The 24,599-nt window shown below is 37.7% G+C and overlaps 2 protein-coding genes across 2 annotated transcripts; one reads left to right on the forward strand and one right to left on the reverse strand.

Annotated features, from left to right (window-relative positions):
* Positions 1-101: 101 nt before the first annotated feature.
* On the forward strand, positions 102-24,110 carry LOC125654828 (ankyrin repeat and BTB/POZ domain-containing protein 1-like). Its single transcript, XM_056145150.1, has 12 exons — positions 102-230; positions 833-895; positions 1,368-1,423; positions 2,023-2,167; positions 4,513-4,672; positions 5,271-5,316; positions 5,834-5,950; positions 7,288-7,412; positions 8,799-8,891; positions 10,984-11,145; positions 11,878-12,078; positions 20,583-24,110. The coding sequence occupies exons 1-12, from the start codon at positions 175-177 to the stop codon at positions 20,787-20,789; spliced, it is 1,431 nt and encodes a 476-aa protein (XP_056001125.1). The 5' UTR covers positions 102-174; the 3' UTR covers positions 20,790-24,110.
* On the reverse strand, positions 12,147-18,335 carry LOC125654829 (uncharacterized). Its single transcript, XM_048884919.2, has 2 exons — positions 18,035-18,335; positions 12,147-17,233 (listed from the first exon to the last, which is right to left on the reverse strand). The coding sequence occupies exon 2, from the start codon at positions 17,212-17,214 to the stop codon at positions 15,550-15,552; it is 1,665 nt and encodes a 554-aa protein (XP_048740876.2). The 5' UTR covers positions 17,215-17,233; positions 18,035-18,335; the 3' UTR covers positions 12,147-15,549.
* Positions 24,111-24,599: the final 489 nt, after the last annotated feature.

Raw genomic sequence — 24,599 nt, forward strand, 5'->3', positions numbered from 1 at the left:
TACAGACTTTTTTCAATAAATTTAAAAGAATACAATCTCTTTTGGGGATAATGATACAGTGGAATATTGAAATGAAATCTAGTTTATTTTTGCTGGTACAAGCGGCCTCGATATTTTTGTAAACAAACTAACAGACGCAGATTCTAAAGGCGGATAGTGTATTTGTAAACAAAGATGGACACACACGAGTTGTTTATGAGTTGCAGACGGGGCGATCTATCGAAATTGAAGTAAGAGACTTGATTTTTGTATATGGAGCTTTCGTGAACACTACCATAATTTGATTAATAAGTTTCTATGTTCTTCTTTTCGATCTCGTCTGCTTCCATGGACTTATTCATCCTCAGCGTCAGTCGTATTGTCATTATTCACCTTTACGTCATCCTCAGCGTCAGTCTTATTGTCATTGGTCACCTTTACATCATCCGCAGCGTCAGTCTTATAATTGTCATTGGTCACCTTTACGTCATTCTCGGTGTCAGTCTTATTGTCATTGGTCACCTTTACATCATTCTCGGTGTCAGTCTTATTGTCATTGGTCACCTTTACGTCATTCTCGGTGTCAGTCTTATTGTCATTGGTCACCTTTACGTCATTCTCGGTGTCAGTCTTATTGTCATTGGTCACCTTTACGTCATTCTCGGTGTCAGTCTTATTGTCATTGGTCACCTTTACGTCATTCTCGGTGTCAGTCTTATTGTCATTGGTCACCTTTACGTCATTCTCGGTGTCAGTCGTATTGTCATCGGTCACCTTTATGTCATTCTCAATGTCAGTCGTATTTGTTATTGCTAAATATGATATTCACATTTACGTGTTCTCTTATTGACAGGTACTTGATTGAACAAAAGGAATTGGAGCTTAATGTCCGAGATAAATGGGACAGTACGCCTTTGTAAGTGAATGTCAGAAGCTGTATATTTACTGTATAAATACGTGATTATCTCCCCTTGTCGACAGAAGCTGGGTGTTTACTGTATAAATATGTGATTATCTCCCCTTGTCTGCAGAAGCTGTGTATTTACTGTATAGATACGTGATTATCTCCCCTTGTGTACAGAAGCTGTATATTTACTGTATAAATACGTGATTATCTCCCCTTGTCTACAGAAATGGTACATTTTCTCAGTAAATACCTGATTATCTCCCCTTGTCTACAGAAATGGTACATTCAATTTAAATTAAAGAATAATGGGATGCTTACTCCTCCCACTTGTTCGGTATAGAGATTGTGATCAGAATTCTTCTTTTGTAAATAAAGCTTGAGAAAAAAACTTTTTTGCTATCGATGTACCATAACTTTGACTTGAATGTTAGCAAAAACGTAATGATTTATATTTTTGGCCTCATTATTTCGTATGTTTCAGATACTACGCCTGTCTGTGCGGTCACAAGGATGTTGTTCAGTACTTACTAGAAAATGGTACGTGTCAAACATTTCAGAAACACTGAAACAAGATCTCTGCATCAATTTATAATCTATAATCGTATGCCTGTATTCATCAATCTATAATCGTATGCCTGTATTCATCAATCTATAATCGTATGCCTGTATTCATCAATCTATAATCATATGCCTGTATTCATCAATCTATAATCGTATGCCTGTATCCATCAATCTATAATCGTATGCCTGTATTCATCAATCTATAATCGTATGCCTGTATTCATCAATCTATAATCGTATGCTTGTATTCATCAATCTATAATCGTATGCCTGTATTCATTCGTTTGACTGTTGTCAAGATTTGAGGTGGAAGGGGGGGGGAGGGGGGTATTGTCTCTGTCTGACTGGGACTTTAAACTTCTTTAACTATCATACAAAATAGTACACTACAAAATGGAGACTTTATAGGTAGTGAACTGAAAGATTATAATTAGATCTATGTAACTGATCAAGGTCATATATATATATATATATATATATATATCATACAATTGACCTTGACAAAGGTCGAGGGTACATTATTTTAAAGATGTATCTTTTTAATGACCTCGTACTTGCACTGCTGGATTTTTTAGGAGCGCGATGTGAGGCCAACACATTTGATGGGGAACGCTGTTTGTATGGTGCACTGAACAACGAAATCAGGAATCTTCTCAAATCATTCAACATGGTGTCCTCCAAGACTCTACGCCGAGATCTCTACGAGGAATTTTTACGCAGGTCAGAAAAAAAGATTCAAAAATGGAGATAAATCATAATATATTGCTGTATGTATATATATATGAAGGACTCCAACGTGCGATGGTCTGCACCAAATCCCGATGGTCTGACATGCCAAAGTGTGATGGTGTGAGACGAATGCGCCATAGTATGACAAAATCCAATGGTACATACTAATACGCCGAAGTCTGTTGGTTTGTAAACGACAGTGTTTTGGTACAGACTGTACCATCCATGTGTTGTTTCACCAAAATATCAGTGCATAATCCATGCACAAAAAATAAGAATAAGAACTTATTTCATTTCCATTTAGTTGTCGTATTATTAAATACAAAATTTTCCAACGCGAAATTGTATAGAATGTTTTGCATTATAGCATACCCCTAGGAATTTATTACGTGTACATCACCAGTAATAAATGATCATTAATCAAAAGATGTTTGGGCGAAGTAGAGAGTTTGACAACAATTTGCAGGACCATATTGAAAACTAGCGTTATCGCTAAATATGTAATCCTGGTTAAATAAAGGTCTTATTATTATTATTATTATTATTACAACAAATGTACTTTGCCGTTCTCACAATCCTCAACAAAGTAAACCTTGCTGTTACTGTCGTCCATGACAATCTTAATCACCCGTGCCTTCTTCCAATACATCCCGAAGACATTGGTGTCAGCACTGCAGCAGAATGTACCTTCGTTGGGGCAAACTAACGTTGCATTTCTTGGGTTTTATTTTGAAAGATGTTAAGAATGATGTCACAATGGCGTGACGTCAAAAACGTTCCTGAACCACGCTCCATCAGACTTTGCCGTGACCATCGCATTTTGGTGTCCGTAACGTTAACAAACCATCGCACTTTGGCACAGAGCATCGCACATTGGAGCAACCATCGCACTTTAGAGATCTATATCTATATATTTACGACTGAAGAAGACCGTTAACACGGTCAAAATATTTCTACAAAGTGTTCAGAATTTTTATATATATAATAGTCCTCTCCTAATCACCTCATAGTCACACTTGTATTGTCCTAATCACCTCATAGTCACACTAGTCCTCTCCTAATCACCTCATAGTCACACTAGTACTCTCCTAATCACCTCATAGTTAACCTAGTACTCTCCTAATCACCTCATAGTCACACTAGTACTGTCCTAATCACCTCATAGTCACACCAGTACTCACCTCATAGTCACACTAGTACTCTCCTAATCACCTCATAGTCACACTAGTACTGTCCTAATCACCTCATAATCACACTAGTACTCTCCTAATCACCTCATAGTCACACTAGTACTCTCCTAATCACCGCATAGTCACACTAGTACTGTCCTAATCACCTCATAGTCACACTAGTACTCCTTATCACCTCATAGTCACACTAGTAATCTCCTAATCACCTCATAGTCACACCAGAACTCTCCTAATCACCTCATAGTCACACTAGTACTCTCCTAATCACCGCATAGTCACACTAGTACTCTCCTAATCACCTCATAGTCACACTAATACTGTCTTAATCACCTCATAGTCACATTGGTACTCTCCTTATCACCTCATAATCACACCAGTACTCTTCTAATCACCTCATAGTCACACTAGTACTCTCCTAATCACCTCATAGTCACACTAGTACTCTCCTAATCACCTCATAGTCACACTAGTACTCTCCTAATCACCTCATAGTCACACCAGTACTCACCTCATAGTCACACTAGTACTCTCCTAATCACCTCATAGTCACACTAGTACTCTCCTAATCACCTCATAGTCACACTAGTACTCTCCTAATCACCTCATAGTCACACTAGTACTGTCCTAATCACCTCATAGTCACACTAGTACTCTCCTAATCACCTCATAGTCACACTAGTACTGTCCTAATCACCACATAGTCACACTAGTACTGTCCTAATTACCTCATAGTCACACTAGTACTGTCCTAATCACCTCATAGTCACACTAGTACTGTCCTAATCACCTCAGTACTGTCCTAATCACCTCATAGTCACACTAATACTGTCTTAATCACCTCATAGTCACATTGGTACTCTCCTAATCACCTCATAGTCACACTAGTACTCTCCTAATCACCTCATAGTCACACCAGTACTCTCCTAATCACAGCATAGTCACACTAGTACTCCTAATCACCTCATAGTCACACTAGTACTGTCCTAATCACCTCATAGTCACACCAGTACTCTCTTAATCACAGCATAGTCACACTAGTATTCCTAATCACCTGATAGTCACACTAGTACTGTCCTAATCACCTCATAGTCACACTAGTACTCTCTTGATCACCTGATAGTCACACTACTACTGTGTTGTTTACAGACTTCTAGAGATGGGTATGCATGAAGATGTCATATTTCACGTCCACGGGGAGAGGTTCCCCGCCCACCGCGGTATCCTCAGTGTTAGGTGTCAGTATTTTGCGGAGTCGTTCCGAACTCGGTGGAAGAACAGGACGGATATTGTCATAAAGCATAAACTGGTGAGCTATATAGAAATGTATGGTGATGCTGTTACTTAAGTAAGTGCTGGTTTTATCTTCTTCTCATGACTTGTGGGTTTGTACATTTGTTTCCCATGTAATTGTTTTTATGACAAGAACTTTTCATTTTTTTTAAAGTTAACATGGGGGGCAGAGTGATTGATTGATTGTATCTTGCCTAACGTCTCGCTTGAGAATATTTCACTCATATGGAGACGTCACCAAGACCGGTGAATGGCTTCAAATTTTGGCCTATGCTCGGCGCTTACGGCCATTGAGCAGTAAGGGTTCTTTAGTGTGACACACCTACTGTGACACGGGTCATCCGTTTTTAAGGTCATGTCCGAGAACCTGTGACATTCACACCTGATGCCGAGCATTTGGCGATGGAACTGTCACTACCTGTTTTAACGTCAGACTTAAGTCTGTCGTGGCCGGGATTCGAACCCCGGGCATTCCGCATGCAGGGCGAACGCTCTAACCTTTCGGCCACTGCGGTGGTTGGGGGCAGAGTGATTTTGTGTTTTACAAAATGTCTTGTTCTCATTGAGAGTGTGGAGAATCTCGGATTACAATGACATGTTTGTTTTATCTTTAGGTATTTCCTTGGGCCTTTAGATCTCTTCTACAATACATCTACACAGGTAAACACATACACCTGAGCAGGTAAACACATACACCTGAACAGGTAAATACATACACCTGAACAGGTAAATATATACACCTGAACAGGTAAATACATACACCTGAACAGGTAAATACAGGTAAATGCATACACCTGAACAGGTAAATACATACACCTGAACAGGTAAATACATACACCTGAACAGGTAAATGCATACACCTGAACAGGTAAATACATACACCTGGACAGGTAAATACAGGTAAATGCATACACCTGAACAGGTAAATACATACACCTGAACAGGTATATAAATACAGCTACACAGGTAAATACGTACACCTGAACAGGTAAATACATACACCTGAACAGGTAAATAAATACAGCTACACAGGTAAATACGTACACCTGAACAGGTAAATACATACACCTGAACAGGTAAATAAGACTGACTTACTACTACCCAATATCATATTTAATTGGTATGTGATATTGAACTCATGTTGAAATATTGAAATCTGTTTGATTATTTTTACCAGGTCGTTTAGAAACTCATATCGACTGTATAGAAGACTGCAAGAGGCTAGCAAGGCAGTGTCAATTAAACGACTTAATCAAAGCCATAGAAGAGGCTTACAATAAGCAGAGCTCATTTGGTAAGGCATAAACGTAGCTACTCGTCTTAGACATAGCAGAATGTTGACAGAGCTCATTCGGTAAGGCATAAACTTAGCTACTCGTCTTAGACATTGCAGAATGTTGACAGAGCTCATTTGGTAAGGCATAAACGTAGCTACTCGTCTTAGACATTGCAGAATGTTGACAGAGCTCATTTGGTAAGGCATAAACTTAGCTGCTCATCTTAGACATTGCAGAATGTTGACAGAGCTCATTTGGTAAGGCATAAACGTAGCTACTCGTCTTAGACATAGCAGAATGTTGACAGAGCTCATTTGGTAAGGCATAAACTTAGCTACTCGTCTTAGACATTGCAGAATGTTGACAGAGCTCATTTGGTAAGGCATAAACGTAGCTACTCGTCTTAGACATTGCAGAATGTTGACAGAGCTCATTTGGTAAGGCATAAACTTAGCTGCTCATCTTAGACATTGCAGAATGTTGACAGAGATTGCTATTGTGTGATTTTGTAAATGGTCACATTGAAAGTTTAAATGCACACAGTACAAATATCCCATCATAGGATCTGACTTTTTGCCAAATTTATGAGATTAGGAACTCATGAAAATCTAGTTCTCTAATTTTTCTGGTAGTTGCTGATATTTACGACTACCTTATTGCGTGCCCAAGTCACTCAGTTGACCATTTACCATACATTTGTTTGTTGTCATGCATTCTGGGGTCTATTGTGCATTTGAACTTTTCTTAATGTTGGATTTTTCAGGACCAACTTTTATCAAATTTAGTGTGTAACATCAGTAAAGTATGAGGAACAAAACTTAAAAAATGCTGTGTAGCCTTTCCCCCCCTCCCCCTCCCCCTTTTGAGGACTGAGGGGTGCAGAACAAAAGTCTCAAGAATGAGATGCAATATACTAAAATATTTATCTTTACTCCAGAACCTCTGGCAAACAAACTTTTTCCCTAGTCATAAAAATCAAGAATTTATCTCTACCAGAATTCTGCAATTCAGGACCCAGGCTTATGATTCATACAGGCAGAATACTTTATTTCTCCAATTCAATTTCTACCTGACTCGAGCACATAGACGCTACGATTCATACAAGAAAAATGTATCATTTCTCGAAATTAGATTTCTTCTTGACTCGAGAACATCAAACTGTCTTTACAGACTTTTAGAGACGGGAATGCTTTGGTCCTCCCAGCACGTACACTAGGAGCAAGTGACAGGTCCTGCATATCAATGTACTATTAAAAATATATTGTCTACCCTGAGTGTTTTATATTCATAATTATAGGTACATGTAGGTATATGTACATTTTTTCTCTGATGCATGCATTTTGTTTTTGTACAGAGATGCAGAAGCCAGGAGTTAATATTACGAATATTCTCATCGAACGATCTGAGGATTCCTTTGACCTTCAGTTTGACCTTGGACGACTGGCTGACCTTGCCCTTCCTCAGGAGTTATCTACCTTTGTAAGTGTTAGGTGCCTCGGGAGTTATCTACCTTTGTAAGTGTTAGGTGCCTTAGGAGTTATCTACCTTTGTAAGTGTTAGGTGCCTCGGGAGTTATCGACCCTGGTATCTCCAACTTTTCCACGATAATTCTACCACTCACATGGCACGCATTGTGACCAAATTTTCCGAGTCAGAGAAGATTACCATCCTCCTACGCCCTTCATTATCTGGAAAGAATTCAAGAAATGTCCTGAGAGCAGCTGTTTATCTTAATAGTGTCCCCATTGGAGGGAATCAACTGTGCATCCAAAAGTTGATTGACCGGCTCAAAAGGTTTATTCAGACAGATGGTAGGAGAGTAGTTAAAATGATCAAAACATTTGTAGTATAAACACTTATTATATAGGAGGAACAATACAAGTGATATCATTATTATATCCGCCGCAAACGAAGTTTGGGGGGGGTATACTGGAATCACTTTGTCCGTCTGTCCGTCCGTCTGTCAGTCTGTTTGTCCGTAGACGCAATTTGTCCGAAGTTTATTTATAATACCGCTGGACATATTTCATTCAAACTTTATGCACATTTTCTATATATTATGTAGATATGCATCTCCTATTTTCAATGAAATATTTTAACAGTTATAGAAGTTACGCACAAGTGAATATAAACTAAAGACTAGAAGAGTTGACCAGGGATTTGCAATCATACAGCCTAAAATGTGCCAAATAGTATTCATTGTTTATATTAAGCATATTTTTGATATTTCATGTACTGCTGTACTGTAGAATATACACTTCTGCATTCACATTGATTGCCCTGTAGATAATGTGAAAATATCCAATGTGCTTGCATTAAATATTTCCCATCATCTTATATGCCCCGCGGGGGGTATTAGTCCCATTAGGACAGTTCTAGTTTGAACATGTATGTTTTTTTTGTTTTGTTTTTTTGTTTTTAAAAACATATGAATTGAATGAAGATTGACACAGTTATGGTATTGTGAGATTCTGGATCCACCACTCTATTATGTTTATAATTCTATTGTGAGATTTCAGATCCACCACTCTATTTTGTTTATAATCTATTGTGAGATTTCAGATCCACCACTCTATTTTGTTTATCATTCTATTGTGAGATTTCAGATCCACCACTCTATTTTGTTTATAATTCTATTGTGAGATTTCAGATCCACCACTTTATTTTGTTTATAATTCTATTGTGAGATTTCAGATCCACCACTTTTTTTTTATGTTTATAATTCTATTGTGAGATTTCAGATCCACCACTTTATTATATTTATTATTCTATTGTAAAATTTCAGATCCACCACTCTATTATGTTTATAATTCTATTGTGAGGTTTTAGATCCACCACTCTTTTATGTTTGTCATTTTATTTCAGATCCAGGGAGAACTTCCGTTTGAGCCAGAGTATGCGTCCTGTTACCCTGACATCTGTTTCTGTGTGGAGGGGCACCTGTTTCACTGTCACAAGGTGAGGGGCACGTGTTTCTCTGTCACAAGGTGAGGGCACGTGTTTCTCTGTCACAAGGTGAGGGGCACGTGTTTCTCTGTCACAAGGTGAGGGGCACGTGTTTCACTGTCACAAGGTGAGGGGCATGTGTTTCACTGTCACAAGGTGAGGGGCACGTGTTTCACTGTCACTAGGTGAGGGGCACGTGTTTCTCTGTCACAAGGTGAGGGGCACGTGTTTCACTGTCACAAGGTGAGGGGCACGTGTTTCTCTGTCACAAGGTGAGGGCACGTGTTTCACTGTCACAAGGTGAGGGTCACGTGTTTCTCTATCACAAGGTGAGGGGCACATGTTTCACTGTCACAAGGTGAGGGCACGTGTTTCTCTATCACAAGGTGAGGGGCACATGTTTCACTGTCACAAGGTGAGGGGCACGTGTTTCACTGTCACTAGGTGAGGGGCACGTGTTTCACTGTCACAAGGTGAAGGGGCACGTGTTTCACTGTCACAAGGTGAAGGGGCACATGTTTCACTGTCACTAGGTGAGGGGCACATGTTTCACTGTCACAAGGTGAGGGCACGTGTTTCACTGTCACTAGGTGAGGGGCACGTGTTTCACTGTCACAAGGTGAAGGGGCACGTGTTTCACTGTCACAAGGTGAAGGGGCACATGTTTCACTGTCACTAGGTGAGGGGCACGTGTTTCACTGTCACAAGGTGAAGGGGCACGTGTTTCACTGTCACTAGGTGAGGGGCACGTGTTTCACTGTCACAAGGTGAAGGGGCACGTGTTTCACTGTCACAAGGTGAAGGGGCACGTGTTTCACTGTCACAAGGTGAGGGGCACGTGTTTCACTGTCACAAGGTGAGGGGCACATGTTTCACTGTCACAAGGTGAGGGGCACGTGTTTCACTGTCACAAGGTGAAGGGGCACGTGTTTCACTGTCACAAGGTGAAGGGGCACGTGTTTCTCTGTCACAAGGTGAAGGGGCACGTGTTTCTCTGTCACTAGGTGAGGGGCACGTGTTTCTCTGTCACAAGGTGAGGGGCACGTGTTTCACTGTCACAAGGTGAAGGGGCACGTGTTTCACTGTCACAAGGTGAGGGGCACGTGTTTCACTGTCACTAGGTGAGGAGCACGTGTTTCACTGTCAAAGGTGAGGGGCACATATTTCACTGTCACTAGGTGAGGGGCACGTGTTTCACTGTCACAAGGTGAAGGGGCACGTGTTTCACTGTCACAAGGTGAGGGGCACGTGTTTCACAAAGTGGGGGAGGCCTTCAGACAATCGTTCCCGTAATTTCTCTGTCACAAGGTGGGGGTGGCCTTCAAACAATCGGTCCCGTAATTTCTCTGTCACAAAGTGGGGGTGGCCTTCAGACAATCAGTCCCGTAATTTCTCTGTCACTAGGTGGGGTTGGCCTTCAAACAATCGGTCCCGTAATTTCTCTGTCACTAGGTGGGGGCGGCCTTCAAACAATCGGTCCCGTAATTTCTTTGTCAGTAGGTGGGGGTGGCCTTCAAACAATCGGTCCCATAATTTCCCTGTCACTAGGTAGGGACGGCCTTCAAACAATCGGTCACGTAATTTCTCTGTCACTAGGTGGGGGTGGCCTTCAAACAATCGGTCCTGTAATTTCTTGTCATTAGGTGAGGGCAGCTTTCAGACAATCGGTCCCGTAATTTCTCAGTCATTAGGTGGGGGCAGCCTTCAGACAATCGGTCCCGTAATTTCTCTGTCACAAGGTGGGGGCAAACAACTATTTTTTACTTGACGTATTCTAATAAGATACCTGTATTGAGAATTTATACTCAAAATTTCATACAGCATATATTTACTACTCCTTATTTTCTGGATTACATCTTTTGTACAGGAACTACTATAATTTCTGTGATCACTGTGATAATTATAAATTGATGAGGAATAGAACGACTTTAATTTTAGTGATCACTGTGATAATTATATATTGATAAGGAATAGACCTGCATTGACATAGATCCTCCCATTACATTGATTTATGGAGGTGAAAAGGACCATGCCAAACCAATTGTCAGTCATAAATGTGTGATGCCATTATGAGGTAATGACAGTTTGTTCTCTCCCTTTGTAGGTATTCTTCTGTGGAAGAAGTGACTATTTTAAGGCCTTGTTGATCGACCACTTCGGGGAGAGCCAGGTTTCAGAGAACAACATCCCGCAAGTGACTCTAAACGACATTACTTGTGATATTTTTACTCAGATTATGTACTACATCTATCAGGATTCGTGCGAGGTAAACGCAGTGACAGAGTGCTTGTTATTTTTACAATGAATAATGATATATGTACTAAATCTATAAGGATTCATGCGAGGTAAACACAGTACATCTTATTGTTACTGAGGTCACCGTCTATGTACAATAACTTTATTCTGTGCTATTTTCAGCTTTCTGGGGACACCGTCTATGTACAATAACTTTTTTCCGTGCTATTTTCAGCTTTCTGGGGACACCGTCTATGTACAATAACTTTTTTCCGTGCTATTTTCAGCTTTCTAGGGACACTGTCTATGTACAATAACTTTGTTCTGTGTTATTTTCAGCTTTTAGGGGACACTGTCTATGTACAATAACTTTGTTCTGTGCTATTTTCAGCTTTCTGGGGACACCGTCTATGTACAATAACTTTATTCTGTGCTATTTTCAGCTTTCTGGGGACACTGTCTATGTACAATAACTTTGTTCTAGCTGTGCTATTTTCAGCTTTCTGGGGACACTGTCTATGTACAATAACTTTGTTCTGTGCTATTTTCAGCTGTCAGAGGTCACTGTCTATGTACAATAACTTTTTTCCGTGCTATTTTCAGCTTTCTGGGGACGCCGTCTATGTACAATAACTTTGTTACGTGCTATTTTCAGCTTTCTGGGGACACTATCTATATGTACAATAACTTTGTTCTGTGCTATTTTCAGCTTTCTGGGGACACTGTCTATATGTACAATAACTTTGTTTCGTGCTATTTTCAGCTTTCTGAGGACACTGTCTACGAAGTGCTGTGGTACGCAGATCTTTACATGTTGCAAGGCTTAAAGAGACAGTGTGCAACCTGTATCAGTAAATTCATCAACTCTAACAATGTCCTCCAGATCCTAAGATCCGCCCGCCTGTTCAATCAAGCGCGACTTGAGGACCAGTGTGCGGAGTTCATCGCTAATAATCTGGAAAATGTGAGTAAGACGCATGGTGTACTTTCTTACTTTTTATTGTGACAGGACAAATGAAGGTGTAACTCGACTTGTCTGATCAAACAAATGATATTCTGATCTTTATTTCATCTTGAATATTTCTCATAATGCTGGATACATGTACATTGTATCTACAAGATAAAAAAAAGAACTTCACTTTTCATCGGTAGACACTGCATGTCATTGTAAACTCTTAGAATCTCAGATAAATTGGGGAAAGTTCCTCTCTACTTTTCACATTTGAATACAAGAAAGTTTATTGCTGTTATAGATAAGAGGCCCATGGGCCACAATGCTCACCTTAGTCAACTTCGTCGTTCAGTTCTTTAAAAGAAAATTATTTTAAAAAAGATTTATTCCAACAAAAAAATTCTAACCCATATGACCCCACCTAAGCCAAATGAGGTCATGACTTAACCAAGTTCACATAACATAGAGATGCCTTATATTCCCCTATACTCCTGCATCATATAAAATTATGTCGGACTCCCCAATTTTAGCCACACCTTATGTCAATGGTCTATAATTCTTAAAAAAACAAAAACAGTTCTCAATTCCCCCTCCCCCCCTCCCCCCCACTAAAAGTAAAACTTTGAATCAGTATTGTGGCCCAGGACATTGATTTGAATCAGTATTGTGGCCCAAACCTACCCCCAGGGCATTGATTTGAATCAGTATTGTGGCCCAAACCTACCCCCAGGGCATTGATTTGAATCAGTATTGTGGCCCAAACCTACCCCCAGGGCATTGATTTGAATCAGTATTGTGGCCCAAACCTACCCCCAGGGCATTGATTTGAATCAGTATTGTGGCCCAAACCTACCCCCAGGGCATTGATTTGAATCAGTATTGTGGCCCAAACCTACCCCCAGGGCATTGATTTGAATCAGTATTGTGGCCCAAACCTACCCCCAGGGCATTGATTTGAATCAGTATTGTGGCCCAAACCTACCCCCAGGGCATTGATTTGAATCAGTATTGTGGCCCAAACCTACCCCCAGGGCATTGATTTGAATCAGTATTGTGGCCCAAACCTACCCCCAGGGGAATAAAATTATAAACCCCAACAACAGGTGATCATAAAAGTTCACTTGAGCTTATAGCTCAACCTTGCCAATCATGAGAACAAGATTTTTTTTTTAGAATTAAAGTTTTTTCCCTATACTATATAAAACTGTGTTCCCCTATTGTGCCCCCTTCCACCCCACCCCCAACCCCACATGGCCATGATTTGAACAAACCCAAGCAACACCTCAGGATGCTTGCATATCAATACATGTAAGACTGATTGAGGCCCCTCTGTTCTGAAATATTCCCATTTAAAACTTTCTTCTCCTACACCCTTGGGACCATTATTAATGATTTGAACAATCTTGAAGAGAGCTTTCAATCACATAAATTTTGTCTTTTCTAGTCCAGTGGTTTTTGAGATGATTTTTGAATGACACCACCATATTTTCTCCTCTTTGAGACAGGTGTGACCCTTCATTTGAACAATTTTGAATCCTCTTTACCCAATGATGCTCAACAGCAAGTTTGGTTGAAATTGGCTCAGTGGTTTTGGAGTAGAAGTAAAAAATGTTTAAGGTTTAGAGACAAATGGACAGACATCAAGGTGATCTAAAATGTTGCCATCCAACAAAAAAGTTGTTATAGGACTGTGGCCAGTGGCCATTCTCATAAATCCTATAAATTAAGAACAGGTCAAACACAGACAGACAGAGGTGGGATCAGGTGTCTAGGAGGAGTAAGCATCCCTTGTTGACTGATCACACCTGTTGTATATTGTTATCTGATGCCAATTTTCAATAATTGCACTGTAACCTACAGCTTACTCCACTTATATTGGAAGCCGCTTATTTAGAAATATCACTTATTTTGAAGCAAAACAAAGTCCCCAATCTCAGTCCCTTATTTTCTTTGGATTAAAATGACGGTTAAATTGAAATAGCTTATATTGAAATATTGCCTAGTTTGAAACCAATTATTAGTCCACCGAATTGAGAAGGTATTGTTTTTATAACGGCTATATTGAAGTCATTTTTGGTGGTAGTCTTGTCAAGGCCGGTGGCCTCATCATTACACAGGTAGGTAGATATTAAGGTGTCAGATAATTTGTTTCACACGGATAAATATAGTAGAGTATAATCACTCTTTGAAAGCTTATGGACAGGATCATTAGTAAAATGACCTCCCCACATGAAAGGAAAACTCAAATTCGATACAAGATGCAAATTAGTAACTGCAGTAGGATTAACCGTATTTAAAAATTCAAACAGCTTACCGCTATCACAAGGCGTTGAAAATAGTTTTTTCAGGGCTGGCTTCACAATAAATTCTCAAAATAAAGTTTGACGTGGACGACATTGACTTTATAGACAACATGTCACTCACCGATATTACAGTAGAAACTTATACCGAAAGGGAAATATTGGCAACGAGAGCGAGAACAAAAATTTAGACATTCCAGTGACGTACAATCAACCTCAAAATTATATTTGTAAATTAAAAAACAAAACATGTACATAATTTTTGTAGACACTGAAATTGGAACATTAATTGCTGATCAGCTAAATATGAAACAAAAGTTATAATGAAACTTAACATATTTTAAAAATCTTAAGTGGACCGATTATTCAAATGTTTTAAAGAACAAGGAACGATTGTGTACATATCTATAAAGGCCCAAAAAAATTCTCCGATTTAAATGTGTCTTAAATCAAGCTTGATCTGTGTTTTGAGTAAGTTAAATACATGCCAAGTATACTATCTGAACTTAAATCAAAGTTATTTCTTATTTTATAGCATTATTACGTCATGAATAAGAGTTTTTGTAATTTCATCCAGATTATTGCTTAGGAAAAGGTATGCCCATCCGTTGAGCAAAATGAAATTAATATATACATGTATTGTGTATTAAGAGAAGATGAAAAATGTGTTTGAATATAAATTTGCTCGACGCATGGGCTGTATGTTTTCTGAAAGGAAAACCCCCTGAATTTATGAAAATTTCATTGATTTTTGCATTTTTTGGCAATTTTATGCCAACTTCACGCTCCTGCCATACAACACAAAGCAATTTTTGATCAAATTAAATGTAGTTTGGATTTGCTTATATATTCCTTAGTTGAATGCCAGATTTTGGGACTCCTTCTGAAAGCATCTATTTTGTGGACCAGATGACTATAGAAAGTGTTTCTACTTCCTGTGTAATGTATTAAATTAATATTTCTCCTTTCGTAATCAGGATTGAGATGCAAATTAAATGTAGCTTCTATATGGTGGACATTTCCAATTTCGCTTATTTTTGAACTTCTGTTATTAATATTGAAAGAAAAAGATTGTTCCCCTGAATTTCAATATATCCGGAGTAAGCTGTAAATATTTTTTGTTATATCAAGAGCACTGTGTGAACTCTGTCATTATCTGATGTCTGTATGTGATATCATGTGTTTATTTTATGTACTGAATCACTTTCACTTCTCCTGATAGAGCTAACCCTACCCACAACCTCCCCTCACTGTCCACACTCAGTCCCACAGGTGTATTTAGTCCACAATTGTCAACACATCTCAGGAACTGTCCGTTCTGATCCAGGATGTGTAGACAGGCATTTTTTTTATCTGCCACAATGATCTGACTCATGGAGTCTGTTGCTATGTGTCTAGGATTAAATGACTTCTTCCTCCTGGCTGGTGTACCATCGTATCGGGATCGGACTCTTCCTGACTTGTTCACCACGACTACGGTGTCAGCATTGGCATCAGAGGCACAGATGTCTCCATTGTTGTTCTCCACCACACACAGTGCATATTTTCCTCCTTTATAGATTGGTTCTCCATCTTCATCTCTATCTATTTCCTGCTTCACTGTGTGTTCCTGATAACGGACAATTTTATGTTGGCTAAAATCAGTAGTAACCATACTGATCAGGATGTTGCCTGACTTAGTACAGCATAGTTTGTCTGGATGCCAGCCCCGTGGTGTGGTTATCAGTGTCTCTGTTCTCCTGTGTCTGATAATGTTCACAGTTCTATTGTTATAATCACTGTATACCAGTTCTTCCTGTTTGGTTACAGTGATGTCATTTGGCCAGTCTTGACTTGTGGCAAAATCCCATATTACAGACCCGTGTATGTCAACACATCTTATGGTTTTATCTTTACCACTAACCCAGGCTTCATCCACTCCCACACAGGCAACATTGTATAGAGGATCAAGTCCAGTAGGAATGGTTGTAATTGATTTTGCTTGCTTTAACAGCTTTTCTAAAGATAAATAGGAGACTTCCTCTGTCAGACTGGACTGTGTTGTCTGTGTCAGGCTAGCCTTGTATTCTCCTAATTCCAGGCTGAGTTCTCTCCCTTGGACTGTGTTGGTTTTGAGTGATGGCAGTTTGACATCAATATCAGTAGGCATGTTTCTGTATTCCTTGAGTTTAGATTTGTAGTTAGTGACTGCAGACACATTGTTTGACTTCAGAATTTCTTTGTTTTGTTGAACTGTTTGGGTCATGTCTGGAATTTGATTTTTTATTTTGGATTGTTGAGAGTTTAGAGCAGCCAGGAGATTCTCTTTCATGGAATTCATCAAAGAACCGAGATTATTGAAAATGGTGTCTACTTCTTGGTGCCAGGATTTTCTGTGCTTTTCTTTTTCTTTGTCCAGTTCATCAAATTTGGTTACTGCGATGGATATTTTTTTTCCTGCTTCTTCATTTTTCTTCTTGTACCGTGGAATAATGCTGGATTCTATCTCCTGGGTGTCTCTTCTAATGCATCTTTTCTTTTTGTTTAAAATATCAGACATATCTCCATATTTGTGTCCATTATGGGGACCAAGTATGCATTTCAGGCAAACTGGAACATTACACTTTTGGCAGTGGGCCTCACATCTTTCGTTGATATGAATTTTACAATCAGAAAACACAAGCTTTATTTTCCTCTTTGTGAAAGGAACAATGTCATGCGTTTGGAACTTGAAATTTTCCACATGTTTACTAACACATTCCACACACAAGCTGACTTGACAACTGTTACAGAACTGCTGGGTAGGATTGACACAAAGGTCACAGGTGATGACCTCCTGTGCCCAGGATGTGGGCGTGGCCATGGGCATGTCTTCTCAGAGGATGGAACTGTAAATAGTTCAAATCAAATTATACCATAAAATCGGCATCAGGAATATTGAGCAAAAATTTCTTTAAAAAGTTTGAAATCATAACGCTTTATGTTTTTTGGTGCAATCATTTCTAACAAGTGCATCATTTATATCAATAGAAGTGTTGGTGCTTTTAATTTATATTAGGCGAAATTTTCCTCATCCGTCAAAGAAGTGAACATTCCCAGCATGCCAAAATTACCCAAGATCCTGCATTCTTTATATATAAGGGCATGCTGATAAATTGAATGGTTATGGGTTAACATCCCAGCAGGAACATTTCAATTATATTGAGACGTATCTAGCCTTAAATGAAGTGTCTTGAATTTTGACCTAATTCTATGGGCTCGGGTCAATGAAGTGAATAGTTGTCATGCCAACCCCTGAAACCTTGGTCATTAATAAGTTGTAGAGAAAAACTTTAACAACTTATGCATTGTATGAAAACAGTCATTATCTTCTAATTAAAGATCTTTAAATGATCCAGTTTTGTTGAAGCTAACGATTCGAATCCAGGTGATGGCCTACCTCTCATGGAGTAATCTATAATTCAGCTCTGTTTTAGCTAGGATTTGAACCCAAGACCTAACTCTCGTAGAAGAATCTATAATTCAGCTCTGTTTTAGCTAGGCCAGATTCGAACCCACGACCTAACTCTTGGAGAAATTTAAGGATATACACTTATTGTGATCATAAATCAAAAACCCTTAGTACTGTTTTTTTTAATTACATCTGATCAATGTTAATGGTGAATGAAATAATAGTCTGATTGATTTACCTTTTATGTGTGGGAGTGTTGTCTTTCCGTGGTGGAACCAGCTGATCTGAACAAGAAATCCATTGATTAGGCTGGAACTGTTGTCTTTCCGTGGTGGAACCAGCTAGCTGCATGAGCACTGCTGATATGGTGTTTTGATTAATACATTGTAACCATGCCATAGCAACAAAGCCTTGGTGTCTGCAGTACTCTGATAAATGTTTAACCTTAAACTCAGATAAGAAAAATTTCAATGTGTAAAGTCCCTGCACAAGTTCAGAATTATTCATTATGTGTGCTGACAAGTGCATGAGAATATCAGGAAAAGTTAGTTGTTTAGAATGAAAATGAAGGTTTATGTAAAGTTTTTTTATTCAAAAAGTGTTTTATGAAACCATTTTTTAAAAAAAAAGACTTATGAGGAAAACTATTTACACGAGGTCTAATGGCAAGAAATATACATTGGTAAATGCATGAAATTTAAGGACATTTTATCATATCTAGATATTGTGTCATTTAAAGGTATGTATGAAGAAAACTCCTACAAAGAATACAAAATTGATAATGTGAAGATAAAGAACAGTCATTATATAACTTCTACAAAGAAAACAAAATAGACAAGTGGGTAAACGCAGACCAGAGTTTTATCTAGGTTGTTTTTACTAACGGTAAAAGGGTAACCTCTTCCCCTTTGGCAACAAATGGGTATTTTTCCTTCCACAGATAAAAAATCCCCTTCATTAGTAGAAACTTCACAAAATTGTATGAGAATTTTCAACAAAAATCATTTTTATATCTTATAAGTAATTTTCTGTAATTGTCATAATCTTACAATATAGATAAAATGAGTAATCAATCACTTTAATCATATGGCTGTAATAATCTGTGGATATTATATTCCATGGATGTCCCCCATCCCCTGGAAGACCATGACTGCATTCTCAAAAATTTCCCTTAAATATAAAATGGGTAGTAACATCTAAATGCTGGATATAACCCTGCAGACCCCTAAAAACATCAGAAGTGAGATCAGGTACTTCTAGGGGAAGTAAATATAATGGGGGTTTTTTCCGCGATGATCCAATTTTCGCTTTCTTTTGGAGTATTTTTGAATCGCAAACAATTAAATTTACAAGATAAGAATAAGTCAGTGAGTAGAAACTCGCCACCGCGGGGGTAGTGCTAACTATCTTAAACAGGTGGCCAGGTGTGTCACTGTGTACACACACCTGTGAACTTGTTGAGTTGTAACACACCTAACAGTAACGTCTAGCTGTTCTGTACAAAACTGAAACCTTTCAAGTGTCAATTAATTCAAAACTACATATTAGGAGAATCGCAAACAAATGGAAGATAACAGTGTTTTGGGGTATTTTCGCAAATTTTGTGATACGCAAAAAATGTTATATGGTAAGCATACCCTGTTGACTAATCACACCCACCGAATGCCCTATATCTTGATCAGATAATCCACAGTTAAAATCAGTATTCAATGAACAGCCTAGCAATTGGTATGAAACACATCGGACAGCATTTGACCTGATGACACCAGGTTGCATTTGTGAATTTGATTGTTTTATAATCATATCACCATAGACTTTGCAAAATGCTGTCTGAATTAAAAAAAATTGGTGAAATGCTTTTAGCCTCAAGTTATTTATCAGTATTCTGCTTTGGTTAAAAAATTGATCATATGCAGAAGATTCTCTTGAATCAGTTAATTGATAGACATAAACACCATATGCAGGTGTTGATGGAATATTAATTGCTACATAAATGCAAGACTTTGACAGTGGAAAAGCTGAAAGATAATAATTGCTGCTTTATAGAATACAAAAATAGATCAACTATTTAAGGAGCACAATTTGTGCCTATGGGAATTCCGGCAGACTCTAAAGACTACATACTGAGTAGGCATTGTCAATGAGGAATCCTAGCATCTGGAAAAATATTGTAAATAAAATGTAAACAAGTAAATTATATTGACAGTGATGCTTCTGCAATCATCTCCATATCATCAGCAAAATAACAAATCATAGAAAAGATTTTAAGATGTGCAAATTTGTGATGTGACATTTTTTTTTTAATGCAAAGATGTTTAGTCAATTTGGTTAAAAATGGCAGCTCTTCTTCAAGCTTTAAAACATGCAGTATTCATTACTAAGTATGCAGTAGATATTCTTGAATTCCTGAACAATTGCCATTAGATAAGCAAGGACACATCTACCAATACTGTGAAAAGGACTTTGTGGTTTGATGTTTTTTTTAATGCGTCAGCAAAGAACTATATATACATCATTCAGTTTTCTTCCTAGAGTGCATAAAATGTATATTTAGGTCTTCTTTTTTTTATTATTTTCTGTAGATGATTGACATAGGTTATACTGTATTTAGATGTTGTTTTATTTTCTGTAGATGGTTGACAGAGAAGTTATATTTAGATATTCTTGTTTTATTTTCTGTAGATAGTTGACAGAGAGGCTATATTTATATATTCTTGTTTTAAATTATTTTATTTAGATGGTTGACATAGAGGTTATATTTAGATATTGTTTTATTTCATATGTAGATGGTTGACAGAGAAGATTTTTGTCAGCTGGTGATGGAAGACGCATCAGATATAAAGGGCCGGCAGGAAACAGACTCCATCGGAATCATCGACGACATCCGCTTTCACATTACTAACTTTGTCCAGACGTATAGCGAAATGGAGGAGGCCAACGAACGACTTCGCCTGGTGGACAGAATGCTGGAGAATTTAAATCTGGATGGATAAATGTCAGTCATGAATGATTTGGTGTGTAATAGGAAACTAAATGTGAAGCATGAATGATATCATGTGTAATATAAAACTACATATAAAAATGTCAAGCATGAATGATGTGATGTGTTATAAAACTAACTCTCAAGCATGAATGATTTGATGTGTTATAAACTAACTGTATAAGTCTGAACATGCAGTGCGTCTCATCACTCAACATGGGGAAAACAAAATATAATAGTTTTAAAACGGATGGTTAGTTTTGCATAGCTTTATGAACTTTTGGTTTGTTAATACATTCGTGATTTTGGGGGAGTGGGGTTACCGTTTTCAATTTCACGTTACATGATATATTTTTTTTGTTTTAAACTATTTTCCCTCCTTTTGAACTGGGAAAAAATGTCGACAATTTTTGTCATATTGGGAAAACTCTTTTATAATAATTTCTAATGAAGAAACAAATGTTGAAGAATTTTTAAACAGCTGTTTTATTTTTCTCTTCTTTTCCTGGACTCGTGTGATGAATTCTTTTAAGTGCTTGTAGACTTTCACGTTTGTCTTATTAGGAGTTTACCTCTCTACAGCGAATATTTAACAGCTTGTAGACTTTTATACCTCTCTACAGCGAATAGTTAACTGTTTGTAGACTTTCATACCTCTCTACAGCGAATATAGTTAACTGTTTGAAGACTATCATACCTCTCTACAGCGAATAGTTAACTGTTTGAAGACTTTCATACATGTACCTCTCTACAGCGAATATTTAATAGCTTGTAGACTTTCATACCTCTCTACAGCGAATATTTAACTGTTTTTAGACTTTCATACCTCTCTACAGCGTGATTTTTGATGGTCTGACACAAAATAGAACCTGTATTTTTTCAGACCCCTGTTGTACCGGTGAACAACTACTACTGTACCCACGATGTGTAACGCGTTCATGATCTTACTAACACACTATAACTCCTTATCATTTCCTTGTGTGTGTATTTAAAAGAATATTATGTAATATCGATAAGAAATTGTGTTATGGCGACTTTAATCCTGTTCTGATTTCCTTGTGTGCGTATTAACAATATTTTCATATAATCGATAAGAAATTGTGTTATATTGGTTACTTCAATCCTGTTCTGATTTCCTTTTGTGCGTATTAACGATATTTTCATGTAATCAATAAGAAATATTGTATTTATTCATGGTTACTTTAATCCTGTTCTTATTTCCTTGTGTGTATTAAGAACATTACGTACAGTGTAATATCGATAAGAAATATTGTATTTATTTATGGTGACTTTAATCCTGTTCTTATTTCCTTGTGTGTATTAAGAACATTACGTACAGTGTAATATCTATGAGAAATTGTATGATGTCATGTTATAGGAATTGTTACTTGTTTGTTAATATTGTTTTGATATTCGGATCAGCTGAGCTATGCTTGTTTTGGGGGTAGATTTCTGGTGTGTTGTACGTTATTAATTTTTGTTCAGATATTTGGGTCAGCTGAGCTATATGCTTGTTTTAGGGATAGATTTCTGATGTGTTGTTATTAATTTTTGATATGGGAGGTTTATATATATATACAGTGATTTTTAGCCGAGTTGCAACGAAGTTGAACTCGGCTATTGGTTTGGTGATGCAGGCGGGCGGGCGTCAACAATTGGTTTCCGGATGATAACTCGAAAAGTTTAGAATCTAATCAAATGAAACTTTGTTATATTGTTGGGTACCAGGTAAGGAAGATCCCTATAATTTTTGGAGAAAAATGGTCAAAGGTCAAGGTCACAGTGACCGAAAATAGAATGAAAATTTCAGAAAAATTTGGTTAACTCGAAAAAATTTTGTTTGAATCAAATGAAACTTGTATATATTGTTGGATACCAGCAAAGTAAGGCCCTTATAGAATTTGGAGAAAAAAGGTCAAAGGTCAAGGTCACAGTGACCGAAAATAGATGAAAACTTCAGACAAATATGGTTTCTGGACAGTAACTCGAAAAGTTTAAAACTGAATCAAATGAAACTTGGTTATATTGTTGAATAGCAGGTTAGGAAGACCCCCTATTGATTTTTGAGAAAAAAGGTCAAGGTTACAGTCCTGAAAAAAGATTGAAAATTTTAGAAATATCTGGATCTGCATGATAACTCTAAAAGTTTAAATCCGAATATTCACAATTATAAATATGCCACATCATTCCTGACTTTACAATGTATCCCATGCAACTCGGCTCATGCACCCCTGGGTGCATATACTGATTTTTGTAAAGATTTATTGATGTGATTGAATTATCAAGTGTTATGAAATTTCCTAACTATAGCTCATAGGCCTATAGGTGGGGGCGGCCCTGTTCTTCACTTCTTAGATGAAATCTCCTTACTAGCTCATATAGGCCTATAGGTAGGGGGATCCCCACTTTTCTCTTCTCAGATTGTCTTGCAAAAAGAAATTTCAAAATCAAAAAAAATAAAAATCATAGAATACTTAGAGGATTTCATCATTGTAACCCAATACCCCATTTCCCCCATGTAATTTGAAATAATGGGTCTGTCTAATTTGTCAAATGAATTGATAAAGATTAATAAAATTTGCAATGTGAAACAAATACATGATGCATTATTTCGGGTACACATTCTATCTAAAACGTGTTTGTGTGTGGGGGTGGGGGGTGGTAATCTTAATAACTATAACCCTGTGTTGCAATCCACAAACCAGAAAATGTTTGACTGGAATGATTTAGTAATTAATTTCTTTGTGAAAATATATATTTTTTTTCATGTTATTACATAGGGTTTATAGGATTTTGTTGAGGAGCGGGTATCTAATTTTAGTGACACTCTCCAGAGATATTCCTAGGGAATGTTAGCTGCAGAACTGTAGCTCTCTGAAAAAATATTTTGACATAACAGAGTCAAAATATTTTTTCAGAGAGCTACAGTTCTGCAGCTAAGGGAATGTATACAGTTAACAAAGTGTTATTTAAAACTCTCCCGAGATATTCCTAGGGAATGTACTGTTAACAAAGTGCTATTTATCAATCTCCACGTAGAACTGTTAACAAAGTGCTATTGATCTGGTTTTGCATAGCCAGTTATTGAAATGTTTGTTTTCTTGTGTTTTTTTTCATCACATGGTGAGCTATTGGTTACGTAACTGTTTGTTTTCTTGTGTGATCCTGTAAATCAGCAATTTTCTGATGTTATTAACCTTGCCATATCTATGTTTGGGATATATATAAAATGTACCTCCCATGAAATTCATATGGCACTTCTACCATTCATAAGAATAACATGAATGTCTTTTGTTATGGATATTGTATGTCAATAAAACTTCTATTGATGATATAATTATTATTTATTAATTCATCTAGAACATTTATCAGTTATCTAAAACCAAAGAGAGAGAGAGAGGGGGGGGGGTGTCAATGTATGGAGTCCAGTTTAAGTCAAACATCCCAAATGTAACCTGTCCTCTCCACCACTTTTTTTTATACGGCTTATTTTCTGTTATTTCAAAATGAAGATTATCACGCTGACAAGAACAGGACAGACGGGCTCGAAATTCCAAGTTCAAGAAGGGCATAACTCAAAAGAAAAATTATTGAATCAGAATTTCTTGGGAATATGCACATCTATACACAGTGTGTCCTTATTAACTACAAAGTTTCACGAAATTCTGTTGAAAGGTCTCAGAGGAGTTGCGCTGACAAGAAAGGGACTGACGGACTGACAGACGGGTCAAAAACATTATACCTTAAGCAACTGTTGCGTGGGGTATAATAAAGGCAGATTTTCTAGACCGAAACTCTCGAGTTTTCCATCATGAAATATGTG

This window comes from Ostrea edulis, chromosome 7, assembly GCF_947568905.1.
Source record: "Ostrea edulis chromosome 7, xbOstEdul1.1, whole genome shotgun sequence".
Lineage (NCBI taxonomy): Eukaryota > Metazoa > Mollusca > Bivalvia > Ostreida > Ostreidae > Ostrea > Ostrea edulis.